The sequence below is a fragment of the Crotalus tigris genome, unplaced genomic scaffold (genome assembly GCF_016545835.1).
Source record: "Crotalus tigris isolate CLP2741 ecotype Arizona unplaced genomic scaffold, ASM1654583v1 scf7180000023738.1706062, whole genome shotgun sequence".
NCBI classification, from domain to species: Eukaryota; Metazoa; Chordata; class Lepidosauria; order Squamata; family Viperidae; genus Crotalus; species Crotalus tigris.
The window spans coordinates 1,330,273-1,350,032 of NW_024100150.1; the positions used below are offsets into that span (position 1 = coordinate 1,330,273).

The 19,760-nt window shown below is 47.4% G+C and overlaps 1 protein-coding gene across 1 annotated transcript; it reads left to right on the top strand.

Annotated features, from left to right (window-relative positions):
- The first annotated feature begins 548 nt into the window (after positions 1-548).
- LOC120298007 (polyubiquitin-C) lies at positions 549-4,427 on the top strand. The gene is made up of 2 exons (XM_039321316.1): positions 549-700; positions 2,904-4,427. Exon 2 carries the CDS (start codon positions 2,911-2,913, stop codon positions 4,282-4,284), a length of 1,374 nt encoding a protein of 457 aa, XP_039177250.1. The 5' UTR covers positions 549-700; positions 2,904-2,910; the 3' UTR covers positions 4,285-4,427.
- The last annotated feature ends 15,333 nt before the right edge of the window (positions 4,428-19,760 follow it).

The window sequence follows — 19,760 nt, forward strand, 5'->3', positions numbered from 1 at the left end:
ACTCCCCCCACCCAAACACCGACTTGCCTCGTCTGCGCATGCGCCAACAGGCCATCCGCCTGTTTCTTCCTTCCTGCCCTTTCTCGAAATCTGCTTCTCAGAGACCCAGGACCTTAGCAACAAGAATGATCTCACTGCTCACCAATCAGAGGCGGGCTTCTGTGGGCTACTTCTCCCTCCCCCCCCAACCGCCCAGGCTCAGAGTCCCGATCTTTCCAGAGCTTTCCTATCGACTGCATCTAGCGGAAGCCAATCAGCGTCCGTCCTTTCTCTCTCCCGCCAATGGCGGCCGAAGCAACGCTTTAGCCCCACCTCTTCGCTTCGTAGCATTATTCTTCCGACGACAAGAGACTTTTTGCTTCTATTTCATATCCTTCCTCCCTTAACTACCTCCGCCTAATCCCTTCGAGACCGACATTAACAGACAAACATATCTCGTTTAATTTATTTGATTTCTGTTTTATTCATTTTTCGTTCGACTGAGAGGAAAACGAGACGCAGAAGCCGCTCTTCTGGAACGTTCTCCAGGGGGACTATTTCTTCAGGCGGAAGGATATTAAAGCGAAGCTGAAGGGCGGGGCGACGAGCAGCGAAACCCTATAAATAGGAGTGACGCGTTGCGAAGGAGAAAAATCGTCGGCGTTGGGTGAGGTGTCGGTGTGCTGCGATAATTCTCTCTCTCGGCTGCTTGAGTGAAGCGGTAAGTTGACGAAGAACAGATTATTACTAACGTTACTCTTCATAGTTATTTTTTTAAGACTTTTTTTTATCCCGTCTTTACTCGTGGACATTTAGCCCCGGGTGGCGTCACTATCGCCCATTGTGGCGAGGCGCGGGCCCGTCAGGAGGGCCCTGACTAACCCGCAAAAGGAGAAAGCCGCGGTTGGGGGCGGCTAAAGGGGCCGCTTTCGGCGCCCGAGAGGTCAACATTTAGAAAAAAAGGGAGCCGGGAGAAAAATTCGAAGACGGCTCTCGATAAACCTCGGCCTCTCCCAAAAGCCTTTCGGGAAAGGGTTAGTTATGGATTTCGACGGCCTGATCCTCTCTACGTACTACTTTAGGCTAGGCTCTGCTTCTCGGTAGGATTTCCTCCTCCCAGACGAATGTAAGCGAGCCTCCCCCAGCCTGGCGCTCGTGCCTTGGCGTTAATGGGGACTTCCGTCCTTGTGGGGTATTTGTAGTTTGAGCCCATTTGAGGGAAGAGGGCGGTGGGTTGGGTTCCCCTCCCCTTGGGAGTAAATCTCCCACTAAAGGTGTATTTATACCACTAAATAAGTATAAGGCGTCCTATGGTGGCTACTGGCTTGATTGGGGGGTGGTGGGGTAATTCCTTGGCACAGTTAGTTGACATTACAAAAAGTGACGTTGCAGGTAAAAAAAAATTGAGTGTTACAGATAGTCCTCGACTTATGACCACAATTGAGCCCCGAATTTATGTTGCTAAGTGAGTTTTAGCCCATTTTAACACCTTGCCACAATCAAGTGAATTGTTGCAGCTGTTAGTAAGTTAGTAAGCCGGTTGTTAAGTGAATCTGGCTTCCCCATTGACTTTGCTGGTCAGAAAGTTGAAAGAGTTGATCACATGACTCTGCGCCAAGCCGTCAATAAATACGGTATGAACCAGTAGCCAAGCATCCAAATTTGGATCATTGCAATGGTCATACGTCGGAGAAATGGTCACGAGTCCCCTTTTTCGGTGCAGTGTAACTTTGAACAGCCACTAAGTGAACTGTTATAAGTAGAGGACTGCCTGTATTGCATCATTTGGATCTGAATTTTTAAATTTAGAAAGGGCTGGCGATTGAACGATAGAGCACAATTTGAGCCCAAAGTTTAGATTGCTAGTGAGACATTTTGTTAAGTGAGATTTGCCCCATTTTACGCCTTTTTGCCGCTTCCCCACTGACTTTGCCAGAAGGTCCCAGAAGGGGATCCATGACCCCAGGATACTGAAATACTCATTAATATGAGTCAGTTGCCAAGCATCTGAATCACAGGACTGGGGATGCTGCAACTGTCATAAGTGTGAAAACTGGTCATGCTGCTTTTTTCAGTGCTGTAAAGCCGTTCTCAGAATTAAGTGCCTAAGGGGCAGTTTAGCCATAGGACTGCTGGGTGAAACCATGACCTGCATGACAATTGCTGCAGTCTTGAATTATTTCCTGATATGGTTAAAATGCTGTATTTTTATGCTAATAGATGCTATAGGGTAACCTTTCTGAGTTAGCAGTTCCCTGGAGTTGTTTACAGACACTTCAGGATAGCCTTGGATATTGGTTGTCAGATGCAGTATTTATGGGGATTAGAAGTCCCAACGTGGAAGAATGGTGCCAGCTTCTGACCTAAGGTTTTCCAGTTTGTAGAATGGGCGATCCTAAGTCAGAAAGAATAGAAATATGCAGGAGTCCATTAAGGACATTCTGTGAGATAACTTTGTAGGTGTGCTTCACTTACAATGCTGTAGCTACAACTGTTTGGTTGCAATTTTGATGGTATTGGAAATTTAAGGGGTGACTTTCAGGGGCAGAGACTCTTGCAGTACTTGGGTTTTTTTAATAAAGAGTAGAAATTATACATTGTGTATTGCTTATAAATATGGGAATGTGGAAATAAATTCAAAAAATCAGTAGTGCAAAATTGCATTTCTAAATGAACTCGGCTACTATTTAATAAATTAGCATTGGAGTCACTTGGGTGAAATAGGAAGTATGGAAATGAGACAAATAAAAATACAGCAACAGTAATACTTTCATGTTCAGGATAGGGTTTTTGGATATAGGATGGAACAATATCTGCCTTAGTCCCATTGATATGGGTGATTAAATAAAAAGTAAGGTTAGGTTTCTGTATATTTAGAAATTTATGTTCTAATGCTCTGATTTTTCCATGCTATGTCATTGCAGATAAAAAATGCAGATCTTTGTGAAGACCTTGACTGGGAAGACCATCACCCTGGAGGTGGAGCCCAGTGACACCATTGAAAACGTCAAGGCGAAGATCCAGGATAAGGAAGGCATTCCTCCTGATCAGCAGAGGCTGATCTTTGCCGGCAAGCAGCTGGAAGATGGCCGCACTCTCTCCGACTACAACATCCAGAAGGAGTCCACCCTCCATCTTGTCCTCCGTCTGAGGGGTGGGATGCAGATCTTTGTGAAGACCTTGACTGGGAAGACCATCACCCTGGAGGTGGAGCCCAGTGACACCATTGAAAACGTCAAGGCGAAGATCCAGGATAAGGAAGGCATTCCTCCTGATCAGCAGAGGCTGATCTTTGCCGGCAAGCAGCTGGAAGATGGCCGCACCCTCTCCGACTACAACATCCAGAAGGAGTCCACCCTCCATCTTGTCCTCCGTCTGAGGGGTGGGATGCAGATCTTTGTGAAGACCTTGACTGGGAAGACCATCACCCTGGAGGTGGAGCCCAGTGACACCATTGAGAACGTCAAGGCGAAGATCCAGGATAAGGAAGGCATTCCTCCTGATCAGCAGAGGCTGATCTTTGCCGGCAAACAGCTGGAAGATGGCCGCACCCTCTCCGACTACAATATCCAGAAGGAGTCCACCCTCCATCTTGTCCTCCGTCTGAGGGGTGGGATGCAGATCTTTGTGAAGACCTTGACTGGGAAGACCATCACCCTGGAGGTGGAGCCCAGTGACACCATTGAGAATGTCAAGGCCAAGATCCAGGATAAGGAAGGCATTCCTCCTGATCAGCAGAGGCTGATCTTTGCCGGCAAGCAGCTGGAAGATGGCCGCACCCTCTCCGACTACACCATCCAGAAGGAGTCCACCCTCCATCTTGTCCTCCGTCTGAGGGGTGGGATGCAGATCTTTGTGAAGACCTTGACTGGGAAGACCATCACCCTGGAGGTGGAGCCCAGTGACACCATTGAAAACGTCAAGGCGAAGATCCAGGATAAGGAAGGCATTCCTCCTGATCAGCAGAGGCTGATCTTTGCCGGCAAGCAGCTGGAAGATGGCCGCACCCTCTCCGACTACAACATCCAGAAGGAGTCCACCCTCCATCTTGTCCTCCGTCTGAGGGGTGGGATGCAGATCTTTGTGAAGACCTTGACTGGGAAGACCATCACCCTGGAGGTGGAGCCCAGTGACACCATTGAGAACGTCAAGGCCAAGATCCAGGATAAGGAAGGCATTCCTCCTGATCAGCAGAGGCTGATCTTCGCGGGCAAACAGCTGGAAGATGGCCGTACCCTCTCCGACTACAACATCCAGAAGGAGTCCACCCTCCATCTTGTCCTCCGTCTGAGAGGAGGCATTTAGGTGTTCTGAACAATTTTCAAGTTGCTAGTAACATTTGTTTGCACTGTAGCAGTATAATGACTCAATATTGTAAGGTTAATGCAAGTTTCCGTGACTGCTAGACTGTTTGTGTCAATGCTAATAAAGTTTTCTGTTGCACATTACTGAATAGTAACTCCTTTGTTAATGTCTCTTTCTGGTTCCGCCATAAGAAGATGATTAAAATGGTAAAACACATCAGATTAAGATAATATTTCTGTTTAAATTCGTAGAAAATCATCTGCCTAAAGATGTTTATTCTGGTACAAATCTTTCTTTACTTTGCACTCCTGGATGGATTAGTCCTTTAGGTTTACATACAGGTCTGCATGAAATGACAAGTGAGTTGTTTCAAATTTGAGAAAAATTGGTAGTTCTCTTTAGGATTTTTGCTCTTAGACCAGGGGTAGGCAACCCAAAACACTCAAAGAGCCACTTGGACCCGTTTCCCACCGAAAACAAAACACTGGGAGCCGCAAATCCCTTTTGATATCTAAAATGAAGATAATACTGTATATATCCTTTTTTACCTTTAATATGTATAAATGTATGTGTGTGTGTATATATAAAATGTAAAAGAGATATGCAGTGTTCATTTTAGATGTCAAAAGGGTCTCCCTCTCTCTTTTTTCTTTCCTCTTTCTCTTTTTCTCTTCTTCCCTTTCCTCTCCCTTTCTCCCTTTCCTCTTTTTCCCCCTTTCTCTTTCCTCTCCCTCTTTCCCTCTTTGCTTTCTCTTTCCCTCTTCTCTTTCTCCTTTCCTTTTTCTCTTCTCCCCCTTTCTTCTCCCTCCTCCCTTTTTCTTCTCTTTTTCCTCTACCTCTTTCCTTTCCCCCTCTTTTTCCTCTCCTCTCCCTCTCTCTCCTTTTCTCTCCTCTCTTTTTCTCTTTCCTCTTTCTCTCTGTAAAAGTAATCCTGATCTATATGATGTTGTCTTATATGGCTGACACAGTAACATGAAAAGAAGGCACAAACTAGATGCATCTTCTGGTAATCTTAGAGGACAGTTTGATGTTTGTAAACAATATAATCCTGCACTGAAAAATCAGCTGAGGAACTGGCTTGGGTGTTGCTGAATTATAATACCTGCTGATAGGACTCTCGGAGTTGTAGTTCAATCCTATCTGGAGGATCAAAGATTTCCTTCCCAGATACATAGGATGTTTAGAGAAAACATGAGGAAGAACAATAAAGCTCCCTTATGCCATTAATTTTTTGGTAGGAACTCAGTGTCTTAATGGCAATGAAATTACCCTGGTCAACTGGGAATTGCCAAAGGTTATAGCTAGCAATGAATTTAGCAAAGTGCCTGTGGCACAAAACTCCAATTTATACAAAGTATGGGCGGGGAGGGGGAGCAGGATGGGAGGCAGCGGCTCTGGCATTGATGGCACAGCCCGGCTGCCGTGTCCTCAGCTGAATGGGCGTGGAGGGGGAGCAGGACCAGAGGTAGCAGCTCCGGTGGTGATGGCACGGCACGGCCGCCGGGTTCTCAGCCGAACGGGTGGGGAGGGGGAGCAGGAGGAGCAGGATGGGAGGCAGCGGCTCTGGTGGTGGCTCAGCTGCCGCATTCTAAGCCAAACGGGCGGGGAGGAGCAGGATGGGAGGCAGCGGGTCGGATGGGAGGCAGCGGCTCTGATGGTGGTGCGGCCCGGCCGCCGCACCCGCCACGTCAGCCGAACGGGCGGGGAGGGGGAGCAGGACGGGAGGCAGTGGCTCTGGTGGCAGTGGCGTGGCCGCTGTGTCCTCAGCTGAATGGGCAGAAGGGAGCAGGATGGGAGGCAATGGCTCCGGTGGCGGTGGCTCGGCTGCCATCCCTGCTCGTCCTCAGCCACTTTGCTGTCGTAAGAGGAGGGCGCCAAGGCCGGGTGCACCATGGACAGCTGCGCTGGCAACGGGGGAATGCTGCCGCAGGGATGTCCCGGCCCTGCCCTCGCAGCCCAAGGTCTCCAGCAGGAGGACGGCGAAGTGGCGTGGCTGCCCATTTGCCGCCGCCTCACTCTGCGACCAGCAGCAGCAGGAGGACAGCCAAGAGGACCGCGTAGCAGGTGGGGAAAGGGCCGGGCAGGCACCAGGGGGAATCCGCTGCCCGTGAGACGGCCGAAAGGCGCAGGCGGAGAGGGAGAGGGAAAACTCCGGAAGACCCCCGGCGACCGCCCCGACTAACAGGCAGCGGCGGAGCAGGGCAAGGAGAGACCCGCCGGGCAGGGAAGAGGCACCCCGAGACTGGCCACCCTCGACTCCTTACCAGGGACACTTCCAGCAATTCTCTCGGCCACCACGTGCAGTATGAAGAAGGAAAGAGGTTTGTGGGCAGTCCCACAAACCAAAGAAATTTGAATTGATTGGTTGAACTATTTTAGGCCCACTTTTTTTTTTCCAGACTGCACATGGCTGAGGACAGGGAGCTGCAGGAGATGGCTGAAAGAGCCGCAGGTTGCCGATCCGTGTCTTAAGACGTTCTCTTTTTGGAGGAAGAAGGATTCGATCTCTGAAAGGAATGTGCTTTAACCTCTCCAAACAGCACAATATTAGCCACAATATATAATACATATTTTATATTAGCACAGAACAATATGCTGGCATAATAAGCAACCCCATTTTGTTATTGGGGTAAGAAATGTTAAGACTATCACTGTCAAGTTTGCAGATAAAGAATTCTTACATTTCACTATTAAGGCCCACTTGATTTTCCTATTACCGTATATGCCGGCGTATTAGGCGACCCGGCGTATAAGACGCCCCCGTCTTTATTGCCGAGCCACATTCCTAGAATGTCGTCTTATACACCGGAAGCTACCAGTATTTCCGGCGTATAAGACGACTTGGCGCTGAGTTTAGCGCTTCCGGAAGTTGTCTTATACTCCGGCATGTACGGTAGTTGTCTCCCAAAATGCTGATTTTTAACCTGGAATGATAACCATTAGTTAAAAAGGCTGCTGATTCCGACGGGGAAATAAATCCATGTTGCTATACAGCATGGAAAATCTATATAAATCTATGTTGCTATAGTATACAGCATGGAAAATAAGTGAATTTTCCCTTGCTTAACGTGTTTCTTGATGTTTAGTGTTGAATGGACAGAAAAATTGAAGCAAATGGGGTCAAACCACTAATGCAGCAGCAATGGGACGCTGCAGGTGACCAATTTTAGCAAGTCATAACATAAAAGAATGTTAGGCATTGTTACACTCAATTGAAAGACAAATGAAAGGGGTGAGCAATTCCAGAGTGAATCTGTAATGACAAAAGTAAAATCTCACTAATTGCGTGAATGACACACCACTCCCAACACTGAAAAGCCGGCATAACTTAAGCCATCGTCAGAGCTTCTGGAGGGCGTTAACCATGGCTTGCTGAGCTTAGCGGCGCATGTGTACTTTGGCATCACACAGTTTGTGTCCCGTTTATGATGCCTTTGGAAACTGGCACATCCTGAATTTCAACAAACACACTTGAGCATTCCCCCTTTGCACAATGAGCAGCCATCTTTTAAAAAAAGGACAATTTGCGCCAGCCGGAACCTATTTTGGGAGGTGTAATTCTGAGCGTTGCAGTTAAAAAACTGGGGGAAAAAAATGGAGCAAGTTGAAAGGCCTGTGACAACGTTGATAAAATAGGGGTACTGCAATATAGCCCAAAGTGTGCAGGTTGTGTTGTGCAGGTGCACATGAGGGCAATAAGAGACGTTCATGTACCCTTGGAATATTTGAAGATTGCTACTGGTAGATTAAGCACAGAGGTAGTCCTCAGTTTAGAATTGTTCATTTAGCGGCCAAAGTTACAATGGCACTGAAAAAAAGACAACCCTTTTTTAACAGTAATAATGACCATTTTTCACACGGCCCTTGCAGCGTCCCCATGGTCGCGTGGACCCTTGGCAACTGAGTCCTATTTAGGATGGTCGCAGTGCCTTAGGGGCCTTATAAACCGGATGCAGCTTCTGCATACTCTTCAAGGGCAGCCCCACAAAGGGCAGATTGCAGCAATCCAGCCAGGAGATGGCCAAAGCAGGCTGGACTCTGCACAGGATCCCCTGATCCAGGAAAGGACACAATGGACACACAACCCCAGCGGTGTGAAAGCCTTCCGGGCTGTTACAGCCTCCTCATCCACTTCCTCTCTTTCGGCTTCCTCCGGAAAATTCTAAATTTGGAAAGTTCACAAACGGTTTGACATCCTTTTCGCCTTGGGCGGAGAGTCCTGGGCTGATGGTCACGACCGATCGTATTTCTGTCGCTAAGCAAGACAGTGGTTCAGTGAATTTTGCCCCAGTTTACAACCTTTCCCACCACAGTTGTTAAGTGAATCACTGCAGTTGTTCATTTAGTAGCACGGCTGTTAAGTGGATCTGGCTTCCCCCGTTGACTTTGCTTGGCAGAAGGTCGCAAAAGGGATCACGTGACCCCGGGACACTGCGACCGTCATAAATGTGAGTCAGTTGCCAAGGGTCTGAATTTTGATCACTTGACCTCAGGGAATTCTAGGAATTGAAGTCCACCCCTCTTAAAGCAGGCCGGTTAGGGAATTCTGGGAGTGGAAGTCCATCTATCCTAAAGCAGGCTGGCAGGGGAATTCTGGGATTGGAAGTCCTCCCCTCTTAAAGCACAGCTGGCTGGGGACTCTGGGAATGGAAGCCCACCCCTCTTAAAGCATGCTGGCTGGGGGATTCTGGGAGTGGAAGTCCAGCCCTCTTAAAGCATGCTGGCTGGGGAATTCTGGGAATTGAAATCCACCCCTCTTCAAGCAGGCTGGCTGGGGAATTCTGGGAGTGGAAGTCCACTCCTCTTAAAGCATGATGGCTGGGGAATTCTGGGAATTGAAATCCACCCCTCTTAAAGATGCTGGCTGGGGAATTCTGGGAGTGGAAGTCCACCCCTCTTAAAGCATGATGGCTGGGGAATTCTGGGAGTGGAAGTCCACCCCTCTTAAAGCCACCAAAATTGAAAAAATACTGATCTAGGCTGATACACAGATTTATCATAAAATAAGGAAGGCAGCTGAGGTCAGCAGGAGTTGATACCAAGAAGACAATACCCAGAAAGAGAAATGTGGCCAGCCAAGCCATGGTTTATTTAAAGAAAGCAGCCTCTAAGCCAAGCCTGGCTGCAATTGTGCCTTTTGTGAAGGATTATTTTCCTTCTCTGAGAACAGGAATTATGTCAGTCCAACTGAAACAAATATATTTTTTCCCCTTTCCTTTTCTTTATCAGCAGCCGGGAAAATAGATCTATCCTACACAATATTGGAAAGCAACCCAGAAACACAAGCCATTAATTTTGACACAAACCCCCCCCCCTGCATTTTCCCAGAAACTGGTTGGCTAATGCAGCACTTGGCAAAAGGAATGTTAAGGATAAGTGATTGTATTGAATGTTAGGATGAAAAGCACGCGTTCAGAGAAGGGGACGTGTGTCACGGTGGCACGTTTTACAGCAGGTATATATCGGACGATGCACTTTGCTAAATGAATTATGCAAAATAATCTCTGCGTGGCTGCAACTAAAAGCTGCAAAGGGATGGTTGTGTTCTCCAGGGCAGAACACAACCAGAAATCCCTAGCCAGCCTGCTTTAAGAGGGGTGGGCTTCCACTCCCAGAATTCCCCAGCCAGCCTGCTTTAAGAGGGGTGGACTTCCACTCCCAGAATTCCCCAGCCAGCCTGCTTTAAGAGGGGTGGACTTCCACTCCCAGAATTCCCCAGCCAGCCTGCTTTAAGAGGGGTGGACTTCCACTCCCAGAATTCCCCAGCCAGCCTGCTTTAAGATGGGGGAACTTCCACTCCTAAAATCCCCTAGCCAGTTTGCTTTAAGATGTGAACTTCCACTCCCAGAATTCCCCAGCCAGCCTGCTTTAAGAGGAGTGGACTTCCACTCCCAGGATTCCCCAGTCAGCATGCTTTAACATAAATGGACTTCAACTCCCAGAATTCCCCAGCAAGAATGCTTTAAAATGTGAACTTCCACTCCCAGAATTCCCCAGACAGCATGCTTTAAGGGGGATGGACTTCCAGCCATGCTGGCTGGGGAATTCTGGGAACTGAAGTCCATCGAATTTAAATTGACGAAAGACGGGAAACACCACTGCAGGATCAAAAGGACATCGCTGACCTTATTGGACAATTGTCCATTTTAGCAGAAATGAAGAACAGGTGGCCCTCAGCTTACGACCACAACTGAAGCCCAAATTTGTGTTGCTAAGCGAGACGTTTGTTAAGTGAATTTTTTTTGCTCCATTTTACCACCCTTTTTGACACACTTGTTAAGTGAATCCCTGCAGTTGATATGTCCATAACACGGTCGTTAAGCGAATCTGGTTTCCCCCGTTGACTTTGCTGGTCACAAGTCGCAAAAGGGGGAGCACGTGACCCGGGGACACTGCGACCGTTGCAAATACGAGTCAGTTGCTGAGCATCTGAATTTTGATCCTGTGACCACGGAGATGCTGCAACGGTCGTAAGTGTGAAAAAGGGTTGTAAGTCCCTTTCTTCAGTGCTGTTGTAACTTTGATCGGTCATTAAATGAACAGTTGTAAGTTGAGGACTATCTTTAAACTTCCGTCTCATTTGGTACTGCTGCGGTTGCTGGTCAGAGTGATAAAAAAGGGATTTCTTGCCCTTAAAAAAATGTCCAGCATTTAAGCTCTATGCTACAGGTCATCCTTGACTTACAACCATTCGTTTAGTGACTGTTGGAAGTTACAACGGCACTGAAAAATGTGCCTTATGACCGTTTTTCGCACTTACGCCCGTTGCCGCCTCCCCGTAGTCACATGATCAAAATTTGGACGCTTGGCAACTGACTCATATTTATGACCGTCGCAGCGTCCCCGGGGTGTCATGTGATCCCCTTTGGTGATCTTCTGCTGAGCAAAGTCAACAGGGAGCAAGATTCACTTAACAACAGCGTGACTAACTTAACAGCTGCAGTGATTCGCTTAGCAAAGGTAGCAAGAAAGGTCGTAAAATAGGGCAAAACTCACTTAACGAATGTTTCACTTAGCAACATAAATTTTGGGCTCAGTTGTGGTTTTAAGTCCACTCCAGCAAACTGGCCCTTCCTCTTTGCAAAATGTGTTTTGAGTCTGCATTTAAAGTGAGATATTCACAGGCCGGAATAATAACAACAACAATAATAACAACAATAATAATAACAACAACAATAATTATAATAAAGTTGGAAGGGACCTTGGAGGTCTACTAGTCCAACCCTCTATGCCACAACAACAACAACAATAATAATAATTATTAATAATAATAATTAATAATAATCCCACCCAGTTTGCAGAGTTGGAAGGGACCTTGGAGATCATCTAGTATTAGTCCAACCCCCTGCTCAGGCAGGAAACCCTATACCATTTCGGACAAATGGCTGTCCAGTCACCACTTCTGGAGGCAGGTTGTTCCACTGGTTAATTGTTCTCACTGTCAGGAAGTTTCTCCTTAGTTCTAGATTGCTTCTCTCCTTGATTGGTTTCCATCCGTTGCTTCTTTTCCTGCCTTCCGGCGCTTTGGAGAACAGCTTGACTCCCTCTTCTTTGGGGCAGCCCCTGAGATACTGGAACCCTGCTATCCTATCCCCCCTCGTCCTTCTCTTCATTAGACACTAGATATACCTAAACTAGACATAGGCAGACCCCTTCCTAGATTCCGTTTCACTTCCTCCAGTAGGAGAAAATATAAGTCACAAGCGATGTGTCACAAGGGATGACAGTGTTCCCTTCAGTGCTAGACCTACTTAATAAATCATAAGAAATGCATTTCGTTGTGTTGAACTATATCGTGTTCTACAGCTAGTCCTCCATTTACAACTATTCATTCAGCGAACGTTTGAAGTTACAAGGGCACTGGAAAAAAAGCGAATTACGACTGGGTTTCCACACTTACGACCGTTGCAGCAGCCCCGTGGTCATGTGATCAAAATCCAGTCACTTGGCAACTGGTTCATATTTATGACGGCTGTGGCGTCCTCGGGATCACGCGATCCCTCTTTTGCGACTTTCCAACAAGCCAAGTCCATGGGGAAGCCAGATTCAATTAACAACCATGTTATTAATTTAACAGCTGCAGGGATTCACTTAACAATGAAGGTCATAAAGCAAGGCAAAACACATTTTATACAACGGTCTCAGCAACAAAAATCCTGGACTCAGTTGTAGTCATAAGTCAAGGACTAGCTGTAGTATCATATCGTATTGTATCGTATCGTATCTTAAATGTATTTATTTCATTTTGTTTCATTTTATGCAAAAATTCCTTGCTCTTACTCTGTACAATTTAATCCCCCCCCCAGACCCTGAATGAAGACCAGTTTTCTAGGTCTCCTAGAATTTCCCCCTCACCCATTTGGGGAAAAAAAATGCAATCGCCTTCCCCACCATGAGGACTAGACACTTACATCGATATTCAATCTATACACATCAGCACATAATGCATCAGGCAGCTGTCTGGGTACACCCCCCCTCCCCAGGGCACCAAAGCAGGCCTCAAAAACCTTTCTGATCCTCACCACATCCCCTTTTGCACAATCTTATTTATTTTTTTTCCTCTTTTGACCTCTTTCTTTTCAAAGGAAGCATGTTTGGGTTTTTAAGCAAATATCCACTTGATTCTATGGGAGCCCTGGGGGATTGCACATGACAAACCGAAGGCAAGGGAGCAAAAAAATTCTCACAAGGATCAAAAAAAGGAGAAGAAACATCTCACAAAACACTGGGAGCCGCAAATCCCTTTTGATATCTAAAATGAAGATAATACTGTATATATCCTTTTTTACCTTTAATATGTATAAATGTATGTGTTTGTGTGTGTATATATAAAATGTAAAAGAGATATGCAGTGTTCATTTTAGATGTCAAAAGGGTCTCCCTCTCTCTTTTTTCTTTCCTCTTTCTCTTTTTCTCTTCTTCCCTTTCCTCTCCCTTTCTCCCTTTCCTCTTTTTCCCCCTTTCTCTTTCCTCTCCCTCTTTCCCTCTTTGCTTTCTCTTTCCCTCTTCTCTTTCTCCTTTCCTTTTTCTCTTCTCCCCCTTTCTTCTCCCTCCTCCCTTTTTCTTCTCTTTTTCCTCTACCTCTTTCCTTTCCCCCTCTTTTTCCTCTCCTCTCCCTCTCTCTCCTTTTCTCTCCTCTCTTTTTCTCTTTCCTCTTTCTCTCTGTAAAAGTAATCCTGATCTATATGATGTTGTCTTATATGGCTGACACAGTAACATGAAAAGAAGGCACAAACTAGATGCATCTTCTGGTAATCTTAGAGGACAGTTTGATGTTTGTAAGCAATATAATCCTGCACTGAAAAATCAGCTGAGGAACTGGCTTGGGTGTTGCTGAATTATAATACCTGCTGATAGGACTCTCGGAGTTGTAGTTCAATCCTATCTGGAGGATCAAAGATTTCCTTCCCAGATACATAGGATGTTTAGAGAAAACATGAGGAAGAACAATAAAGCTCCCTTATGCCATTAATTTTTTGGTAGGAACTCAGTGTCTTAATGGCAATGAAATTACCCTGGTCAACTGGGAATTGCCAAAGGTTATAGCTAGCAATGAATTTAGCAAAGTGCCTGTGGCACAAAACTCCAATTTATACAAAGTATGGGCGGGGAGGGGGAGCAGGATGGGAGGCAGCGGCTCTGGCATTGATGGCACAGCCCGGCTGCCGTGTCCTCAGCTGAATGGGCGTGGAGGGGGAGCAGGACCAGAGGTGGTAGCTCCGGTGGTGATGGCACGGCACGGCCGCCGGGTTCTCAGCCGAACGGGTGGGGAGGGGGAGCAGGATGGGAGGCAGCGGCTCTGGTGGTGGCTCGGCTGCCGCATTCTAAGCCAAACGGGCGGGGAGGAGCAGGATGGGAGGCAGCGGGTCGGATGGGAGGCAGCGGCTCTGATGGTGGTGCGGCCCGGCCGCCGCACCCGCCACGTCAGCCGAACGGGCGGGGAGGGGGAGCAGGACGGGAGGCAGTGGCTCTGGTGGCAGTGGCGTGGCCGCTGTGTCCTCAGCTGAATGGGCAGAAGGGAGCAGGATGGGAGGCAGTGGCTCCGGTGGCGGTGGCTCGGCTGCCATCCCTGCTGCGTCCTCAGCCACTTTGCTGTCGTAAGAGGAGGGCGCCAAGGCCGGGTGCACCATGGACAGCTGCGCTGGCAACGGGGGAATGCTGCCGCAGGGATGTCCCGGCCCTGCCCTCGCAGCCCAAGGTCTCCAGCAGGAGGACGGCGAAGTGGCGTGGCTGCCCATTTGCCGCCGCCTCACTCTGCGACCAGCAGCAGCAGGAGGACAGCCAAGAGGACCGCGTAGCAGGTGGGGAAAGGGCCGGGCAGGCACCAGGGGGAATCCGCTGCCCGTGAGACGGCCGAAAGGCGCAGGCGGAGAGGGAGAGGGAAAACTCCGGAAGACCCCCGGCGACCGCCCCGACTAACAGGCAGCGGCGGAGCAGGGCAAGGAGAGACCCGCCGGGCAGGGAAGAGGCACCCCGAGACTGGCCACCCTCGACTCCTTACCAGGGACACTTCCAGCAATTCTCTCGGCCACCACGTGCAGTATGAAGAAGGAAAGAGGTTTGTGGGCAGTCCCACAAACCAAAGAAATTTGAATTGATTGGTTGAACTATTTTAGGCCCACTTTTTTTTTTCCAGACTGCACATGGCTGAGGACAGGGAGCTGCAGGAGATGGCTGAAAGAGCCGCAGGTTGCCGATCCGTGTCTTAAGACGTTCTCTTTTTGGAGGAAGAAGGATTCGATCTCTGAAAGGAATGTGCTTTAACCTCTCCAAACAGCACAATATTAGCCACAATATATAATACATATTTTATATTAGCACAGAACAATATGCTGGCATAATAAGCAACCCCATTTTGTTATTGGGGTAAGAAATGTTAAGACTATCACTGTCAAGTTTGCAGATAAAGAATTCTTACATTTCACTATTAAGGCCCACTTGATTTTCCTATTACCGTATATGCCGGCGTATTAGGCGACCCGGCGTATAAGACGCCCCCGTCTTTATTGCCGAGCCACATTCCTAGAATGTCGTCTTATACACCGGAAGCTACCAGTATTTCCGGCGTATAAGACGACTTGGCGCTGAGTTTAGCGCTTCCGGAAGTTGTCTTATACTCCGGCATGTACGGTAGTTGTCTCCCAAAATGCTGATTTTTAACCTGGAATGATAACCATTAGTTAAAAAGGCTGCTGATTCCGACGGGGAAATAAATCCATGTTGCTATACAGCATGGAAAATCTATATAAATCTATGTTGCTATAGTATACAGCATGGAAAATAAGTGAATTTTCCCTTGCTTAACGTGTTTCTTGATGTTTAGTGTTGAATGGACAGAAAAATTGAAGCAAATGGGGTCAAACCACTAATGCAGCAGCAATGGGACGCTGCAGGTGACCAATTTTAGCAAGTCATAACATAAAAGAATGTTAGGCATTGTTACACTCAATTGAAAGACAAATGAAAGGGGTGAGCAATTCCAGAGTGAATCTGTAATGACAAAAGTAAAATCTCACTAATTGCGTGAATGACACACCACTCCCAACACTGAAAAGCCGGCATAACTTAAGCCATCGTCAGAGCTTCTGGAGGGCGTTAACCATGGCTTGCTGAGCTTAGCGGCGCATGTGTACTTTGGCATCACACAGTTTGTGTCCCGTTTATGATGCCTTTGGAAACTGGCACATCCTGAATTTCAACAAACACACTTGAGCATTCCCCCTTTGCACAATGAGCAGCCATCTTTTAAAAAAAGGACAATTTGCGCCAGCCGGAACCTATTTTGGGAGGTGTAATTCTGAGCGTTGCAGTTAAAAAACTGGGGGAAAAAAATGGAGCAAGTTGAAAGGCCTGTGACAACGTTGATAAAATAGGGGTACTGCAATATAGCCCAAAGTGTGCAGGTTGTGTTGTGCAGGTGCACATGAGGGCAATAAGAGACGTTCATGTACCCTTGGAATATTTGAAGATTGCTACTGGTAGATTAAGCACAGAGGTAGTCCTCAGTTTAGAATTGTTCATTTAGCGGCCAAAGTTACAATGGCACTGAAAAAAAGACAACCCTTTTTTAACAGTAATAATGACCATTTTTCACACGGCCCTTGCAGCGTCCCCATGGTCGCGTGGACCCTTGGCAACTGAGTCCTATTTAGGATGGTCGCAGTGCCTTAGGGGCCTTATAAACCGGATGCAGCTTCTGCATACTCTTCAAGGGCAGCCCCACAAAGGGCAGATTGCAGCAATCCAGCCAGGAGATGGCCAAAGCAGGCTGGACTCTGCACAGGATCCCCTGATCCAGGAAAGGACACAATGGACACACAACCCCAGCGGTGTGAAAGCCTTCCGGGCTGTTACAGCCTCCTCATCCACTTCCTCTCTTTCGGCTTCCTCCGGAAAATTCTAAATTTGGAAAGTTCACAAACGGTTTGACATCCTTTTCGCCTTGGGCGGAGAGTCCTGGGCTGATGGTCACGACCGATCGTATTTCTGTCGCTAAGCAAGACAGTGGTTCAGTGAATTTTGCCCCAGTTTACAACCTTTCCCACCACAGTTGTTAAGTGAATCACTGCAGTTGTTCATTTAGTAGCACGGCTGTTAAGTGGATCTGGCTTCCCCCGTTGACTTTGCTTGGCAGAAGGTCGCAAAAGGGATCACGTGACCCCGGGACACTGCGACCGTCATAAATGTGAGTCAGTTGCCAAGGGTCTGAATTTTGATCACTTGACCTCAGGGAATTCTAGGAATTGAAGTCCACCCCTCTTAAAGCAGGCCGGTTAGGGAATTCTGGGAGTGGAAGTCCATCTATCCTAAAGCAGGCTGGCAGGGGAATTCTGGGATTGGAAGTCCTCCCCTCTTAAAGCACAGCTGGCTGGGGACTCTGGGAATGGAAGCCCACCCCTCTTAAAGCATGCTGGCTGGGGGATTCTGGGAGTGGAAGTCCAGCCCTCTTAAAGCATGCTGGCTGGGGAATTCTGGGAATTGAAATCCACCCCTCTTCAAGCAGGCTGGCTGGGGAATTCTGGGAGTGGAAGTCCACTCCTCTTAAAGCATGATGGCTGGGGAATTCTGGGAATTGAAATCCACCCCTCTTAAAGATGCTGGCTGGGGAATTCTGGGAGTGGAAGTCCACCCCTCTTAAAGCATGATGGCTGGGGAATTCTGGGAGTGGAAGTCCACCCCTCTTAAAGCCACCAAAATTGAAAAAATACTGATCTAGGCTGATACACAGATTTATCATAAAATAAGGAAGGCAGCTGAGGTCAGCAGGAGTTGATACCAAGAAGACAATACCCAGAAAGAGAAATGTGGCCAGCCAAGCCATGGTTTATTTAAAGAAAGCAGCCTCTAAGCCAAGCCTGGCTGCAATTGTGCCTTTTGTGAAGGATTATTTTCCTTCTCTGAGAACAGGAATTATGTCAGTCCAACTGAAACAAATATATTTTTTCCCCTTTCCTTTTCTTTATCAGCAGCCGGGAAAATAGATCTATCCTACACAATATTGGAAAGCAACCCAGAAACACAAGCCATTAATTTTGACACAAACCCCCCCCCCCTGCATTTTCCCAGAAACTGGTTGGCTAATGCAGCACTTGGCAAAAGGAATGTTAAGGATAAGTGATTGTATTGAATGTTAGGATGAAAAGCACGCGTTCAGAGAAGGGGACGTGTGTCACGGTGGCACGTTTTACAGCAGGTATATATCGGACGATGCACTTTGCTAAATGAATTATGCAAAATAATCTCTGCGTGGCTGCAACTAAAAGCTGCAAAGGGATGGTTGTGTTCTCCAGGGCAGAACACAACCAGAAATCCCTAGCCAGCCTGCTTTAAGAGGGGTGGGCTTCCACTCCCAGAATTCCCCAGCCAGCCTGCTTTAAGAGGGGTGGACTTCCACTCCCAGAATTCCCCAGCCAGCCTGCTTTAAGAGGGGTGGACTTCCACTCCCAGAATTCCCCAGCCAGCCTGCTTTAAGAGGGGTGGACTTCCACTCCCAGAATTCCCCAGCCAGCCTGCTTTAAGAGGGGTGGACTTCCACTCCCAGAATTCCCCAGCCAGCCTGCTTTAAGATGGGGGAACTTCCACTCCTAAAATCCCCTAGCCAGTTTGCTTTAAGATGTGAACTTCCACTCCCAGAATTCCCCAGCCAGCCTGCTTTAAGAGGAGTGGACTTCCACTCCCAGGATTCCCCAGTCAGCATGCTTTAACATAAATGGACTTCAACTCCCAGAATTCCCCAGCAAGAATGCTTTAAAATGTGAACTTCCACTCCCAGAATTCCCCAGACCGCATGCTTTAAGGGGGATGGACTTCCAGCCATGCTGGCTGGGGAATTCTGGGAACTGAAGTCCATCGAATTTAAATTGACGAAAGACGGGAAACACCACTGCAGGATCAAAAGGACATCGCTGACCTTATTGGACAATTGTCCATTTTAGCAGAAATGAAGAACAGGTGGCCCTCAGCTTACGACCACAACTGAAGCCCAAATTTGTGTTGCTAAGCGAGACGTTTGTTAAGTGAATTTTTTTTGCTCCATTTTACCACCCTTTTTGACACACTTGTTAAGTGAATCCCTGCAGTTGATATGTCCATAACACGGTCGTTAAGCGAATCTGGTTTCCCCCGTTGACTTTGCTGGTCACAAGTCGCAAAAGGGGGAGCACGTGACCCGGGGACACTGCGACCGTTGCAAATACGAGTCAGTTGCTGAGCATCTGAATTTTGATCCTGTGACCACGGAGATGCTGCAACGGTCGTAAGTGTGAAAAAGGGTTGTAAGTCCCTTTCTTCAGTGCTGTTGTAACTTTGATCGGTCATTAAATGAACAGTTGTAAGTTGAGGACTATCTTTAAACTTCCGTCTCATTTGGTACTGCTGCGGTTGCTGGTCAGAGTGATAAAAAAGGGATTTCTTGCCCTTAAAAAAATGTCCAGCATTTAAGCTCTATGCTACAGGTCATCCTTGACTTACAACCATTCGTTTAGTGACTGTTGGAAGTTACAACGGCACTGAAAAATGTGCCTTATGACCGTTTTTCGCACTTACGCCCGTTGCCGCCTCCCCGTAGTCACATGATCAAAATTTGGACGCTTGGCAACTGACTCATATTTATGACCGTCGCAGCGTCCCCGGGGTGTCATGTGATCCCCTTTGGTGACCTTCTGCTGAGCAAAGTCAACAGGGAGCAAGATTCACTTAACGACAGCGTGACTAACTTAACAGCTGCAGTGATTCGCTTAGCAAAGGTAGCAAGAAAGGTCGTAAAATAGGGCAAAACTCACTTAACGAATGTTTCACTTAGCAACATAAATTTTGGGCTCAGTTGTGGTTTTAAGTCCACTCCAGCAAACTGGCCCTTCCTCTTTGCAAAATGTGTTTTGAGTCTGCATTTAAAGTGAGATATTCACAGGCCGGAATAATAACAACAACAATAATAACAACAATAATAATAACAACAACAATAATTATAATAAAGT